At 36.5% G+C, this 15,980-nt stretch overlaps 1 protein-coding gene across 1 annotated transcript in view; it reads right to left on the bottom strand.

Annotated features, from left to right (window-relative positions):
• Positions 1–1,001: 1,001 nt before the first annotated feature.
• Positions 1,002–15,980, bottom strand: part of LOC102584797 (DNA topoisomerase 3-alpha) — a 63,126-nt gene continuing 48,147 nt past the window's right edge. The window contains exons 19-24 of the mRNA XM_006341681.2: positions 14,342–14,420; positions 14,172–14,243; positions 13,191–13,274; positions 2,616–2,777; positions 1,951–2,071; positions 1,002–1,468 (exon numbers count right to left, since the gene is read on the bottom strand). Of these exons, the coding sequence (XP_006341743.1) occupies positions 1,252–1,468; positions 1,951–2,071; positions 2,616–2,777; positions 13,191–13,274; positions 14,172–14,243; positions 14,342–14,420 (735 nt within the window). The 3' untranslated portion in view covers positions 1,002–1,251. The remainder of the gene's footprint in view (positions 1,469–1,950; positions 2,072–2,615; positions 2,778–13,190; positions 13,275–14,171; positions 14,244–14,341; positions 14,421–15,980) is intronic.

The raw sequence follows: 15,980 nt of genomic DNA, 5'->3' as shown, positions 1-15,980 counted from the left end.
AACCAAACCAAACCAAACCAAAACCGAAAACAACCAAACCAAACCAAACCAAAACCGAAAACAACCAAACCAAACCAAACCAAAACCGAAAACAACCAAACCAAACCAAACCAAAACCGAAAACAACCAAACCAAACCAAACCAAAACCGAAAACAACCAAACCAAACCAAACCAAAACCGAAAACAACCAAACCAAACCAAACCAAAACCGAAAACAACCAAACCAAACCAAACCAAAACCGAAAACAACCAAACCAAACCAAACCAAAACCGAAAACAACCAAACCGATAAATGTATATTATATTTGGTTTGGTTTGGTTTTGATAATTTTAAAACCGATTAAGTTGATTTGATTTTGATTTTGACCAATAACCGACCCAAACCAAACCGTGAACACCCCTAGTTATAGTGATAGTTCCAAAAAATTATCAAAAAACATAGTTATATTTTGAGTGCTATAAAACCAAAGTATATGTTTGATATTTTTTTTAAAACTATCTCTATAAAAGGTAATTAGAGAGCTGAAGTTTGCTCTGTTATGAAATTATCCCTATTTTTATGAGGTAAAAGATTGAATTTCTATTTGCACACCCGCTCGAGACTGAAAGATATAAATACTCTAAAAAGTGAATGTAGACGTATTTCTTCAAAAGTAACAAGTATAAAAAAGAAAGGGACGAAAAAAGCAAACTCAATTCAGTTTTGCTAGTAAGAATTGGAACCTAAAGCTCTTTCAAACAGTTCAATAAACTCTAGTCAGTTTTATGATGGCTTTTAGAATTTCATGATCTTTTTAGTGAATTTCAATGGGAAGTTTTACATGTCCCTCAGGTAACTTGCCACAACTAGAACTACAAGTATTAGACCCGAATAGTTCATTCAATGGTCAAAGGTTCATACGTAAATTAGGAGATCCTGAGATAACGAACCAGTCGTTGAGGCCAAGCTTACCATCTCACTCCAAGAAAATCTCTCCATACACACACAACAAAAAACTACTGAACAAAGTAAAGGAGCATCGCAAGACTGCAATATACACCAAAAATAGGCATTATGTTCACATCCTATTTAGAAGAGACCATCAATTAGAGTGACTGAGTGAGTGCATCATCTCCCTTGCTAGGCACATTGCAATGACCAAGATCATATATAATGGTAGTATGGTACTATAAAAAGGAATACTACTTCTGGGAGTTAAAGAGTTGCCATTCAAAGAGAACACCTTTAATGCAAGAGAGTTCAAAATTCATCAACCACGACGTGGGCAAACGTTAGCAAAATGACCTGGATCACCGCAAATAAAACATCTGCCAGTTATTGGTTCACCTGTTGCCGACACAAATGACACATTACTGGAATGTGCACCACTCTGGCCACGACCACGACCACGGCCACCTCTTCCGCTGCTAGTGGATGCAGAAGTATTTGCACGCTCTGCTCTTCCTCCATTGAGATTATCTTCCCATCTGTAGTACAGATAAAAAAAAGGTGTATCAACTAAACAAACTACTTTAACGTAATCAAGAACTGAGTAATACAGAGGTTTGAGCAATTATAACGAAGTTCCAATGTCAGCAATTAAATTTTTTCGTCCTCCTGAATAGCAATTACCTCCAATACATAAAAGAGTTCTAGCAGTATGATGATGTGATTTCTATTTGCAAATGAGTGTAGCTATTAAAGTGAGATAGACTGACAGTGTTTTACAGATTGCCGAACAGATTATGATATTGTCAACTATGACATGTCTGAGGCAGCTTATTGGTGAAGAACTATAATTAGTTCTCAGCATTTACAGGGTTGCATCGTGATAGATCATGGATCATATTATAATCAAGAATTGGAGAGAAGAGGTACAACAAGATAGAAAATATTTACATATAGTAAGTTTGCAGGTGGAAACCATGTATAAATATAAAAACTCATGTTGAAATTTAGTTTTCCCTACACAAAAAAGTTGCACTCCTGTGATTGACATGAAAAGAACTTTCTTCCCCTGTTGTTGGCAGTATTGGCAGTGCGCAAAATGCAAGGCGCTCCACATGAATTACAAGGGATTGAAGATTCTCCTGCATTGTCAGAAGGGATCAACTATAAAGTTATTGAAGGATCGTAACATTCAACATACGGTGGTGTATGTAATGCACATGGCTTTCTCAAGAGAATGCACCACTGAATGTACGCCTGCCCTGCTTATTACAAAGGCGTCAACAATGTCATTTTAATTAACAACAGAGAGGAACAAATACTATCACATCACAGACCAATATTTTTCACATTTTGAATTTTATTTTCACAGTATCACTTCATGTATTCTTTAGTTGCTTTAACAATATTCTAATTGATAGGGTGAGAAGTAGAAAGGCTAGAGAGTAAATGTAACTGGAGAACATCCTTACGCTGATAAGGGATATAAACAGCTAAATAACCCAAATTGCATGGATATTTCAATTCTCATACTCAAAGACCAATATGGTGGCCAAAGGACAAAGTGATAACTTCTGCTTCATTCCCAAATTCAACTATGGCTACAGAAGGAGGGTGGGAAAGTTGCAGGAGGTGTTGATCATTGTACACAAGATATACAGATAAGGTAACAGAAGAGCACCAAACCATTGTCAACTTCCTGAGCCCGAGCAGTGCGACCACGAGAAGCCTGTGAAGGACAATCATTTGACAAATGCCCTGTTTGCCTGCAGTATGCACAAGAACTTTGTGCTCTGGAATTGCCTCTTTGTGCACTGCTGGATGCTGTAGGGTTCCCACGTCCTCTGCCTGGCAAAAGAACCCCAGCTACAGTCAGTCCTAAGGAGACAAGCATATCACTTGGGAAATTAAGTTCCTACAGCAACAAACAAATCATGATATTCATACCAAAAGTCTCAGATTGTTTGATTATTATGCAATCACCAGTCTTTCCTAACTAAATCGTTAGATTGAAAAAAAATAGATTACTCAAAAACGTGTTGGTTAAAGTTTTAGTTGGTTAGCAGGTGCAGGTGGCAGCCAAAATAGTCGACAAAGTTTCTAAATGAAAGTCAGATGATTAATGTTGACAAGGAGACTGCTTTGGTAGTTAGTTTGAACGAGTTGTAGTTCCAATATTTCTCTCTTTAGTTTCTTACTTTTGTGAAGAACGAAGAACGCGATTATTCTTTCAAATTTTTATATTCAAAGTAAATTTATGAATTCTTTCAACCCTTATTCTTGTTGTTACGCATCATGACTAAGGGGTTTCTAGTTTTACTTCTTGAAAGTACAGTAATTTTGAAAGTCATGTACAGAAGCTTTGTGTAAGAGAACCTAATTATTATTATTTTGAACTTGGTAAATTTTGTGTAAGAGAACCTAATTATGTCTAGCATTTAGTCTAAGGAGATATTTATGGAAAGTTGTAAGAAAACTTGCAAAGAAAGCTTAAAAGAATTTCAATGAAACGAAAATGAGCTGTATTGATTGTTGTGATGATTAGATGATGTCCACCTCTATACAAAAGATCCTACTCGTAACTATGACTGGTAGCCAAGGGCGGAGTTAGGGGGTGGAAGGGTTTCATCCAAACCCCGTTCGCTTACACTATATATAAGGTCAAATTTGATTGCTAGGTACATATACTTATGTATTGATTCTTTGACACAACTTAGAAGCTTGACTCAATGGTCAAGGGGGTTTAAAATTTCCCAAGGTCACTAATTGACTGGTTCCAGTTCTTGGTCACTGCAGTATTTTTTTCTTCTTTTCTTTTTTTTTCTGGTTTGGTCGTTGCCTACAACTTTCAGCCATTAAAGTACCATTTTCCAGATTTCTTTCCCATCAGTAGAAGTAAGGCTCGTTACTTGTTTCTATCATCCTATCTTTTATGCTTAATTAATATTTTTTTTATTTGTTTAAACACATCAAATTTAACTGTCATAATAATACTTCAACTGTAATATGGTTACCTTTATCAAAAAATAAAAAATACTTCAACTGTAATTTTATTTCTCTACACAATTTTCCCAATAACAAAAGTGTACAAAATAAAAGGAAATGAGTCACCAGTAGCAAATAGGTTTCGAAGAACAAAAAAAAAATATCATGACCATATACTCCCTCTATCCCTATTTACTTGTCCAATTTTGACTTTTACTTGTCTCTTTTTACTTGTCATTTTTGACAAATCAAGAAAATACAATATATATTTTTTACCTATTATGCCTTCAATTTATTTAGAGAGTTACTGGTTTTTTTTTCATTATAACCGAGAAATCCGTCTGTGACCCGCCCTTTGGACCAATCACAGCCTTCTAAACTCGGTGGATAATGGGCCCGCCCCTCTACCCTTCTCCACTTAAATACCGGGCTTCGCTTTGCATGGTGTGGGGCTTGAACCTGAAAGTGTACAAAATAAAAGGAAATGAGTCACCAGTAGCAAATAGGTTTCGAAGAACAAAAAAAAAATATCATGACCATATACTCCCTCTATCCCTATTTACTTGTCCAATTTTGACTTTTACTTGTCTCTTTTTACTTGTCATTTTTGACAAATCAAGAAAATACAATATATATTTTTTACCTATTATGCCTTCAATTTATTTAGAGAGTTACTGGTTTTTTTTTCATTATAACCGAGAAATCCGTCTGTGACCCGCCCTTTGGACCAATCACAGCCTTCTAAACTCGGTGGATAATGGGCCCGCCCCTCTACCCTTCTCCACTTAAATACCGGGCTTCGCTTTGCATGGTGTGGAACTTGAACCTGCGACCTAAGCCACAAATCCTCCACCTTCTGCCACTTGAGCTAGGCCTTGGGGGCGAGTTAATGTTTTTGAAAAAGGTAGAACCTCTTTAATGAGTAAATTGATTTTAGAATTCTATCAATTAATAAGGGTAAAATGGTAAACTCACTATGTCAATTATTAATTTCTTAATAGATGTGCCAAGTCAAAAATAGACAAGTAAATAGAGACAGAGGGAGTAGTAACATTATGATATTTATTTTTATCATTTTTTTAAAATTGGTGAGTTATTTTATTTTATCTTTTTAAAAAATATTTTTCTTCAATTCAAATTTTAAAAAATAATGATTTTCTACTCCCTCTATTCTCTTTTAAGTGATTTTCTGGCCTTTTCAATGTGTTCCAAAATAAGTAATTTTGTAAGAAATCAAGAAGGTATTAATTTTATTTTATTTCAAATTTACCCTTTTAGAAAGCACAAGAACTTTTAAACAGAATTGATGGAGCATGAAAAAAGTAGGAAGAACTGTTAAAAGAGACATGACAAGGTGAGTTAAAATTTGGGTAAGTTGAAGTTAGTTTTGTCCTTCGCTGCCCAGCCCCATTTATCATCATGCAATCTTTTTGTACTTATTTTTTTATAATTTGAACCTCCTCCGTAAAAATTATGTCTCCTCCACTGTTGGTAGCATATCTTCCCAAGCAAGTCATGATTCTCGGGGTTCCTTACAATGTTCTCTTCCAAACAAGTGACTATTCCCTATAAAGCCTACTGTCATTTCCCGCCACGTCATCATGCCACTCAAACGCCACATGGCATAAATTTGTCCATGTGGAAGACTTACATTGGAAGAACAAGGAATATTCTAGAGAAATATGAAGATTTTTCATGGAAGAATATAGAATTGCATAGAAGGTCCCTAGAATATTTTAGTTATGTAGAGAATTCTAGAAGAACTTATTTGTAAATATGTAGGGACTTGCTTGACAATTATTATTTACATATTAGCCTCCAAGTTAGTAGTATAAATAGAGGGGCATCCATTTGTAATGGAACTGTGAGAAATATAGGAAAACAATATTATTGAATTGTTGTATCTACATTATTACATAGAGACCCTATTTATAGACACTACAATAGACTCTTTTTCCAACTAGGACACTACAATACAATCTTTTTTTAAGTAGGACATTACACACTATTCCTATTACTATTACTATTACTATTTCTATTTCTATTCTAAGTAGGATTGTATATACTTATTCTAACACTCCCCCTCAAGCTAGGGCATACAAATCATATGTATCTAGCTTGTTACAAATGTAATTAATACGAGGACCGACGAGGGGATTGATGAGATATTTGCATGATCACTTGACTTCACAAAATTGACAGTCAATCTCAATGTGCTTAGTCTTCTTATGAAATACTGGATTTGATGCATAATGTCAGTCAATCATATGTTTGGTCTTCTCATGAAATACTGAATTTGATGCATAATGTCGATAAAACACACAGTGATAAAATTACAGTGTTGAACTTCTCAAACCAAGCTTGCAAAGACTGTTTCAGACCATAGAGTGACTTACGCAATCGACACACAGGGCTACTAGACTCCCCCTGAGTAACAAAACCAGGTGGTTGCTCCATATAGACTTCTTCTCAATGCAGCGGTTGCCGAAAATTGCTCAAAATCTAGTATAAAGTATATGGATCGTGTTGGAATCAATAGACGAGTCGATATTAAACAAGAAAGTCACTGAAAAACTGGTTGAAACATGCTCATACGTCGGAGTATTAGATTTGATGGTTTAAAGTAGTCACAATCTAAGAAATAAAATTATATGGGTAGGGTCAAAATGATGGCACGACCCAACTGAAAAAGAGAAATTATATGGGTAGGGTCGGAATGATGGCACAACCCTACGCAAATTAGATTTGAGGGGTCACCGAAAAGACGAATAGAACTATGCAAATCAAATCTGAGGAGTCACCAAAAAGACACACGGTACTATGCAACTCAGTTATGAAAAAGTAGTTCGAAAAAATCCACAGTACTACGCAAATTAAATATGAAAAGTAGTTTGGAGAGATGCACGATGCTACGCAAATCAGATATTAAAAAAAGTAGTCACCGGAAGGATGGCACAGTGCTATACATATATGATATGAAAAAGTAGTCACCGGAATGATGACACGGTGCTACACAAATCATATATGAGAAAGTAGTCACCGGAATGATTGCACGGTGCTACACAAATCATATATGAGAAAGTAGCCACTGGAATGATTGCACGGTGCTACAAAAATTAATTATGAAAAAGTAGTCACCAAAAAGATGGCACGATGCTACATAAATTAAATATGAAAAAATAGTCATCGAAAAGATGGCACGATGCTACACAAATTAGATATAAGAAAGTAGTCACCGAAAAGATACACGGTGAAGTTACCTTTTCAAAAAAAAAAAAAAAGATACACGGTGACCCAACTTTCGCTAACATAATCGTTAGCCAAACGGGCAACATATATGGGTAATAGCCACCCGTCGGCAGCGGAAGCTTTTTGATTCTCTACCAAGATCGTAGAGGCTTTGATACCATGTGAGAAATATAGAAAAACAATATTATTGAATTGTTGTATCTACATTATTACATAGAGACCCTATTTATAGACACTACAATAGACTTTTTTTTGAACTAGGACACTACAATACAATCCTTTTCTAAGTAGGACACTACATACTATTCCTATTACTATTACTATTCCTATTCCTATTCTTAAGCAAAATACTTTTATCTCGATCCAGTGCAGAATTTATCCAGGGTTACGGCTCAGTTCACATGTGAAATACTGTGGGTACCTCACCTTTTAATTGAAGCATGTGTCACCAACAAAATTTTGTACGATAATCAAGTTGTTTTACACATTACCTCAAATCTAGTGTACCACGAAAGGATTAAACATATTGAGGTTGATTGTCACCATATTCGTGAAAAGATTCAAGAGAACCTGATCTCCACTAGCTACGTAAAGTCGGGAGAGCAATTGGATGATATATTCACAAAAGTCTTCATGGAAACTGGACAGAATATCCTTGTAACAAGCTGGCATGATTAAAATTTATGCTCCACTTTGGTGGGAGAGTATTACAGAATCATTATAGGTGTACATTACCTTGTGTTTATTAAGGTTTACAGCACTACATTATCTTGTATATGATAATATAGTTGATTTGTAGGGATTTCCAGATCTAGTTACCATATTCACTACATTTTGTACATATAGCATAGTTTACTTTGAGCGACATTACAAGAAATTCCTCCAATATTTTGTTCAGTAACACAAGCTTAATACTTGTGAATGAAATTACCGAAACCTCAAATGCAAAAATTTCATAGTATTAATTTGACAGCAACTGAGAGGTATCTAACTTTTAGGGCAGCTGGATTTGCCTTCATTTTGTTTATGGTCTTTCTCTGAGAAACAATAGTGAGTTTGGATTTGGTCCACAGAGAACTGATTTAGGATTGTAATTGAATGGAAGATCTTATCTTATTCCAGTAGGTGAACAGTGAATAAATACAATACATAAGGTGCTAACTAAGGAAAGAAATAAAGAGTGATTCCTACAGATCTGCAGTGATCCCTATAAATCTGCTGCCTATATATAGCTATGTATATTACTAAGATTAAGTCTATATACATTCTATAACACTCCCCCTCAAGCTGGAGCATATATGTTGATCATGCCCAGCTTGTTACAAAGATAATCAACTCGAGTTCCATTCAACGCCTTTGTGAGCAAATCAGCTACTTGCTCTCCTGTCTTCACGTAGCCCGTGGAAATCAAGTTTTCCTGAATCTTCTCACGAATAAAATGACAGTCAACCTCAATGTGTTTAGTTCTTTCATGATACACCGGATTTGAGGCAATATGCAAGGCAGCTTGATTATCACACCAAAGTTTTGCTGGTGTATGATATTCCAACCCAATTTCAGTTAGAAGATGATATATCCACATAATCTCACATGTAGACTGTGACATAGCTCTATACTCAGATTCTGCACTGGATCGAGATACAACACTTTGCTTCTTACTCCTCCATGACACTAGGTTTCCTCCAACAAAGACACAATAGCCTGTAGTCGATCTCCTATCAATTTTGGATCCAGCATAGTCAGCATCTGCAAAACACTCAACACGAGTATGACCGTGATTGCTATATAATATCCCAAGACCCGGGGCTCCTTTCAAGTAACATAAAATCTGTTCCAAAGCTGCCCAGTGTTTGACTGTAGGTGAGGACATGAACTGGCTAACAACACTTACTGCAAAAGCAATGTCTGGACGAGTCACAACAAGGTAGTTTAACTTTCCAACTAACCTCCTGTATCTCTCAGGATCATCAAAGGGGTCGCCGTCATCTTTCATAAGCTGCACATTGGGAACCATTGGAGTACTGCAAGGTTTAGCTGCCAACTTTCCAGTGTCTGCAAGAAGATCAAGAATATACTTTCTCTGAGACAAAAGAATTCCCTTCTTGTTTCTATTTACCTCTATACCCAAAAAGTACTTCAACTGACCCAAGTCTTTCGTATGAAACCTAGTATGCAGGAAGGATTTGAGGGAAGAGATCCCTGCATAATCACTTCCTGTGATGACAATGTCATCAACATACACAACCAGCAGGATAGTGCCAACTGTTGATTGTCGATAGAAGACTGAGTGATCACATTTGCTCATTTTCATCCCAAACTCCAGGACTACCTCACTAAACTTCCCAAACCAAGCTCGGGGACTCTGTTTCAAGCCATACAAGGACTTCTTCAAATAACAGACTCTCCCATACTCCCCCTGAGCAACAAAACCAGGTGGTTGCTCCATATATACTTCCTCTTGAAGATCACCATGAAGGAATGCATTTTTGATATCCAACTGATGTAAAGGCCAATTCGCAGAAGCAGCTAGAGAAATGAACAAGCGGACAGAAGTAAGTTTCGCAACCGGAGAGAAAGTGTCTGAATAATCCACTCCATAAGTTTGAGCATACCCTTTAGCCACAAGCCTAGCCTTAAGTCTTGCCACAGAACCATCTGGATTAACTTTAACTGTGAACACCCACTTACATCCCACTGGTTTCTTCGTGCTAGGTAAATCCACCAAATCCCACGTGTGATTTTCCTCTAAGGCATGTATTTCCTCAAGCATCGCATCATACCATCCAGGATGGTTCAAAGCTTCCTTCACTGTTTTGGGTATAGAGATGGAGTCTAAAGAAGCAACCAAGGACCTCGACATAGAGGATAAACGGTCATAGGAAACAAAATTAACAATGGGATATGTGGATTGACAAGTCCTTTTACCTTTGCGAAGAGCAATAGGGAGATCCAAATTCTCTGAAGTATCGGGTGAAGAAAGATTTGATAACAGAGGAACCGGTGCAGAACATGTATCATCGATCTCTCGTCTCCTCGAATAAACTTGAACAATTGGTGGTCTTGCTGGAGCAGAAGTTATAGGTCCAATAGTCAATTGGTGCTCAATAGGGGAGCTAGGAGATTGAAGAACATTATTTGATTGTTCTTTCACAACACGAGTAACCTGATAGACTAACCACTCATCTTCCTCCTCTTGAGTTGTAGAAATAGGAGGTGCATAGAAGAATGGTGTAGTCTCTGAAAATACCACATCATTTGACACCACGTATTTACCAAGCTCTGCAGAATAACATCGATACCCCTTCTGAAGGCGTGAATAACCCAAGAAAACACACTTCAATGCCTTAGGGTCCAACTTGGTAACAGATGGCCGAACATCTCGAACATAACACGTGCTTCCAAATACCTTAGGCTCCACCGGAAATAGTGACTTGTTTGGAAAAAGAACATTGTAAGGCACATTACCAACAAGAACAGTCGATGGCATGCGATTAATCAAAAAACAAGCTGTAGAGACTGCATCAGCCCAAAATTGTTTAGGAACCTTCATTTGGAACAAAAGTGCTCGAGCTGTCTCAAGTAGGTGCCTATTCTTTCTCTCAGCAACTCCATTTTGAGAGGGTGTATCAACACATGAAGTTTGATGGAGAATACCATGTTGTCTCATGTAGGACTGAAACAATTCTGACATATATTCTTTAGCATTATCACTCCTTAGAATACGCACTGAAGTATTGAACTGAGTTTTGACTTCAGCACAAAAAGCACAAAAGTGAGTAAACACTTCAGAACGACTCTTCATAAAATAAATCCAAGTCATTCGAGAGAAATCATCCACAAATGTGACAAAATACTTATGTCCGGTTTTGGAAACAACAGGACATGGTCCCCAAACATCTGAATGAACTAACTCAAAAATTGACTCCACCCGCTTATTAACCCTTGGTTTTGTTGAGCTACGATGGTGTTTGGCAAATTGACACGACTCACAATCTAGTGAAGGAATATTCTGAAACTGAGGACAAAGCTTCTTCAACATAGGCAAAGAAGGATGTCCTAATCGACAATGTGCCTCAAATGGAGACACGACACAAGAGTAGGTAGCAAATCGAGGCTCCCAATATTCATCAAGAATGTAGAGACTATCGGATACATGTCCTTTACCAATAACTTTATTTGTCTTCAGATCACGAAACAAACAATGATCGGGAAAGAAAGAGATATAACAGTTTAGGTCTCTGGTAAGCTTACTAACAGACATCAAATTAAAGGCTAACTTTGGTAGACCTAATACAGATGACAAGGTAATGGAAGAAGTTGGTTTTACAGTCCCAGATCCTATAATATTACAGATTGAACCATCAGCAACCGTCACAGGAGAGAGTGCTCCGTGTGATCGAAAGCTAGAATATATATTAGGATTACCTGTCATGTGATCTGTGGCACCTGAATCGATCACCCATTTATTCGAAGAGGATATAAGACATGCTTTTCCTGACTCAACAAGGGTAGTAGCTGAAATAGATTCTTTTTGTAATTTTTTGATATTGTGAGAATTTTGCAAACTCTTCCGCCGAAACCAAAGTTCTTTTATCCGAAAACATAGGAGCCACAATTTCAGTCATTCTCTCCAAATATTTTAGCAGCACAAGAACTTATCAACAGAAAATATAACCAGAAGCATGTATGTGACCCCACAAACACTGTTGAACAAATTCTAAAAAATGATTTTATCAACTAAGAAACCAATTATTCACCCAAAATGAAGAATCTGAGTACTTTACCAGTAGACAAGAGCAAGTAATGAACAATCAAATACCCAAGCAAGTAGTTCAGAGAAAGAAATTCTGAACCGCAGCTTATGACCAAACAACACCAATTATCTGATCTGAAGTAGAAGCTAGCAGCCACAGAACCACAAAGTACAGACCAGATTCAGTGTAGCAGAATAGAAACGAACCAGGGAGTGACGAACAAACTTTCCAGATCGTATTTTAACACCAAAACAGACCTGAGAAGTGACCGAACAGACTTTCCAGATCTATTTTAACACCAGAACAGACCTGAGATTCACCAGAAATACGTGTCGATGCCGTAAATTAAAACCCAATCGATTCAGCCAGACACGCACCTTCACGTGCCGGCCCGTGATGAACAAAAGACTGTATGACCTGTGCGTGACAGCCACTCGCTTCACAACCAGATGCCAGTGAAGACTGGTTTGGCTGGAAAATATACTCCGCCTCCTTCTGTGGTGGTGATGACTGACCACTTTAAATCAGTGGAATAGAAATCCAAACTTCTTCCGTAACACAGCCAAAACGACACGAGCCTATTGGCTCTGATACCATGTAATTGAATGGAAGATCTTATCTTATTCCAGTAGGTGAACAGTGAATAAATACAATACATAAGGTGCTAACTAAGGAAAGAAATAAAGAGTGATTCCTACAGATCTGCAGTGATCCCTATAAATCTGCTGCCTATATATAGCTATGTATATTACTAAGATTAAGTCTATATACATTCTATAACAAGGATTTTTTCCATCAATCACTTTGGGTTTATTTTTTGAAAAAAAAAATATATCACTAAACCACTAAAAGAATTTTTTTTGAGTTTTCATAAGGGTGAAATTTAATTAGAATAATACCAACCAGATGACAGAGACTGCCTCTAATCGTATTTCAAATAGAACATTTATCGATTGAAGGGGAAACAATCAATCTAGATAATAATTCACTTGGGCAATAATGCAAATGGATTTCAGCTTTTGCGGAGTGTTCCATTTCAACAAAAAGAAAACCGCAATACACTTCCTTTTTCTTCCAAAACAACGGAGTTCACTTTTTCCATTTTGTTTTCCAATTATTTTTTGGAAGAAAATAAAATGCATGTTCTCTTATAGAAAACAAACCATTGTTTTATGGAACTTAAATACTGCCTCAAAAAGAAAAGCAAACTATCGAAATTGGAGATGAAATTACATTAAAGCAAAAAAGCACTACATGGGTGTCCCTTACATACCTGAAGTGTTGGAATTATTGCGAGAACCAGTTCCGCAAATTTCTACAAGCTGCCTAAGAATATCATCACAGCCACCAATGCAACCTGACAAGATTTATAAACAATGCACGGCTATATTACTGCATTATCTACCGCCTACAGGCAACAATAAATTGTGTTGATGCACTTACATAAATTAAACTAGTAATAGCAATATTATTTTGAAGACTTTGTATTCCTTCTATGCTAAAAGACAATTCCTTGCAGCATGTGACAATTTACTCTTCTGTCAAAGTCTCCTCTCCTATTTTTAGTTTACCCTCCCTTTGTACCATTGAAAAGAAAACACAATCTTATATAGTAGCACCAAGAAATATTTCTAGTTTATTTTTGAAATTAACAATGTCCAACTCAGTTGTGCTGTCAGCAATGACACCACAGTAGTATCATTCAACTTTGTGTAGCTCTTGGAAAGTTAAGCAAAAAAAGTTCATTTTGGTAATGCCTCCACATCTCCCTTGCTGTCACTACCCAATCTGAAGTCCCGCCAACCTTCAACACCCACCAAACTGTAAAGTATTTAAACTCGGAGAAGATTTGACCAACTTTAACAGTTTATCACAAATGTTGCACACAGAAAAGAAAAGGTGGATTGCAATTTGCAAATAATTATTTTCGTGACTTTGAATTCCATTTTGTACATTATCTTGGAGCATATTCACCATTCAGACTTCACCATTAGTATTTGAGAGTTCTTAAAATATATGTTCAACATAAAGAAAAGATTAGTTTTGTTAAATAATTGGAAATGAAGTCAGAAGATAAAACACCCAAGACAAGATATTGAGAAAGGGAGCCACCACACCTTGTACTTCTTTATTCATATTTGTTGAAGGAAAAAATATTTTTTACTATTTAATGTTCCATTGGACAATAAAAAGGGATAGGGTTTCTCAGTAAGACTTAAACTAGATCACAAAACAGTCCTATTCTCCAGCGTACCTAAATGTTGAACACTGTAATTTGGCGGTATTTCCAGTCGTCGAAATTTAAACTGAATCTTGAAAACAGGTCCTGAAAGTCATATTCAGAAATCAGGAAACCAAATATGGAAAAAGATGTAAAAAGGGTACCCAATCCAGTACGAGATAAGAAGAATTCCAAGAAGCAACCTGGACTGCAGCTAGTGCACGTATTCTCAGTAACAGAAGCTTCTGAGACAGATCCAGGTAGCCAGACAACATTTCTGCACTGTATGAATCAATCAAATCATATCAAAATATAATAAATCACCAGATAATCTTAACATATCATGTGAATAGAATCTCGACATTTAGAATGGGAAGTGTTGAGAATATTGTAATGACACAGTATCAAGTGGGGACTGTTAGAACTAATTATATTGATTCTTTCCTGATATTAGGTAGCTAAAATATTAGCACTTGCACAATTACTATTTAAACCAAGGTGATTGAGGGAATAATCAACTTCAGCTTTATCCTCCTTGTTTTATCATTTCACATGGAATTAGAGCATTTGTGCTAAACTATTTGTTGTGCAATCACTAGTATCATCAAAAGAAAAAAGATCAATAGAAGACCAATGTCACCAATAGAAGACCAATCGCAAAGGCTGTCCGAATAATTGTCTTTTGGTAATTGGTGTTGGGCAAAAACCAATGTCACCAATAGAAGACCAAAACCCAGCTGAAAAATATGTCTAACGTGCCTCCATGCACCAACTGATCTCCAGTCTCTGGCAGCAAGCCAGTTCACACTCCGAGTACAATTTCCTGCCACCTTCCAGCGAGATTCTTCTTCTGAGTATCGCCTCTTTATCCTGACTCTATCCATCCAATTTCCTCTCAGTTTCGGTCACCGAAACCCTTTGTCAAAAACTGTCAGTCACTTTTCAGTGAAGTTTCGGGATTTCCAGCCAGTCCTAGCCAATTTTCTGATATTGTTGGGCACATTGGTAATTATATCTTCATTGATCTAAAGCTACTTTGTCAAATAGTTCAATTTTGTGTTGAAACTTCTTTGGTTCATCAGAATGTTAGTCAGATTGGATATTTTTGGTTCTATAAACATGGGATCCAGCAACTTGAACCAAATAATCACCATAGAACCCTTGAAAGATAGTGCAAATTGTCTATCTTGATCTTCGTCTGTTCAATTATGGCGCAAAGTACAAGGCGTTCAAGATCACTAGATCAAACAAGCCACGAATATTGATGAGAAAGTTTAGGAAGAATAGGGAAAAGGTTGATGCTCAATTGTGTAACTGTTAGTTTTGTCCCACACAAACAGTTATTTGATTTAGTAAATAATTGCTAAACTCTTGATTTTATAATTAGGGAGTTATTTTATAAAACCTCCTAGTACCCACTGTGAAAAAATAAACGAGAAAAATATTATTGAAATAGTGTATTCTACATTATTACTCCCTCCGTTTCAAAAAGAATGACCTCCTTTCCTTTTTGGTCTGTTTCAAAAAGAATGACCTCTTTCTTTTTTTGGTAACATTTTAATTTCAGCTTTCCACGTGGAATGTTTAAAGCCACAAGATTGAAGGGCAATTTAGTTCATTTGACATAACTTTAATTTAGGACCACAAGATTCAAAAGTCTTCTTTATTTTCTAAAACTCCGTGCCAAGTCAAACCAGGTCACTCTTTTTGAAACGGAGGGAGTACAATAAGTCATATTTATAGAAGCTATATTATAATCCTATTCCAAGTAGGACAATATATACAATTCTATTCATATTTCTATTCTAACACCCACTTTGATGGATAGTGGGAATTAACCAC

The sequence above is a fragment of the Solanum tuberosum genome, unplaced genomic scaffold (assembly GCF_000226075.1).
Source record: "Solanum tuberosum cultivar DM 1-3 516 R44 unplaced genomic scaffold, SolTub_3.0 scf00027, whole genome shotgun sequence".
Taxonomy (NCBI): Eukaryota; Viridiplantae; Streptophyta; class Magnoliopsida; order Solanales; family Solanaceae; genus Solanum; species Solanum tuberosum.
The sequence above is the reverse complement of the archived record's forward strand: the minus strand, read 5'-3'. Positions and strand labels throughout refer to the sequence as shown.